We start from the raw sequence: 924 nt of genomic DNA on the forward strand, positions 1-924 counted from the left end.
GGACCACTACCGATGAGCCTTGGAAAGCAGCACCTCATCGTGATGGTGGACGGACTTACGAAGTTCACAATTCTCGAAGCAGTAGCGTCAACGAACACGGCAGGAGTTACCAAGTTCTTGTCGAAATTCTTCATGGGGTATGGTAAGCCATCGAAGATTGTTTCGGACCGAGGAACGGCGTACACGTCGAAGGCATTCGAAGGATTTCTGAGGGAGAACGGGATACAACATATCCTGATAAGTACGCAACACCCACAAGCGAATGGGCAAGTAGAGAGGGCGAATAAGGAGGTCGTCAGATTATTGAAAACCATGTGTAAATTGGCGGATCACAGAGATTGGGCAAAGTACGTACCATCAGCGCAGATGATCTATCTATCTATATATATAAAAACGTATGTCTGTCTGTCTGTCTGTTTGTCTGTCTGTATGTCCGGGGTACCCTATAGACTCGAAAACGGCTTAACCGATCGTCGTGAAAATTTAGGAGCGTGTTCTGGGCGATCCAGCGGTGGTTATAGGGGGGTCAGTTCTCCGATGCAATGAGTCCTTCTACCTTAAAAAAATTATTTGAGTGCTCCACCCACGAAAATCCGAAAACTCGGAAAAAAATTGAAAAATCCGAAATTCGCAAAATTCAAAAACGCCTGAACCGATCGCCGTGAAAATTCAGGGGTGGGTTCCCGGGAGCTTCAGGAAGGTCATCTGAGGGTCGTCGTTCTCATGTTATGGGTCCTCCCCCCATAAAAAACTGATTTGAGTGGTCCTCTCACCGAAAATCAAAGATTTCATCAAGGGAAAGACGGGAATTCGATTTTCCGGAGGTTATCTATATATATAAAAACGTATGTCTGTCTGTTTGTCTGTCTGTTTGTCTGTCTGTTTGTCTGTCTGTTTGTCTGGTGTCACCTATAGACTCGAAAA

At 45.5% G+C, this 924-nt stretch overlaps 1 protein-coding gene across 1 annotated transcript; it reads left to right on the plus strand.

Moving 5' to 3' along the window:
* Window positions 1–42: 42 nt before the first annotated feature.
* On the plus strand, window positions 43–347 carry LOC108863732 (igE-binding protein-like; the record flags this gene model as incomplete). Its single annotated transcript, XM_018638260.1, has 1 exon — window positions 43–347. A coding segment is annotated over exon 1 (305 nt), but the record flags the coding sequence as incomplete, so codon positions are not given.
* Between the last annotated feature and the right edge of the window lie 577 nt (window positions 348–924).

This window comes from Galendromus occidentalis, unplaced genomic scaffold (assembly GCF_000255335.2).
Source record: "Galendromus occidentalis unplaced genomic scaffold, Mocc_1.1 scf7180000076807, whole genome shotgun sequence".
NCBI classification, from domain to species: Eukaryota; Metazoa; Arthropoda; class Arachnida; order Mesostigmata; family Phytoseiidae; genus Galendromus; species Galendromus occidentalis.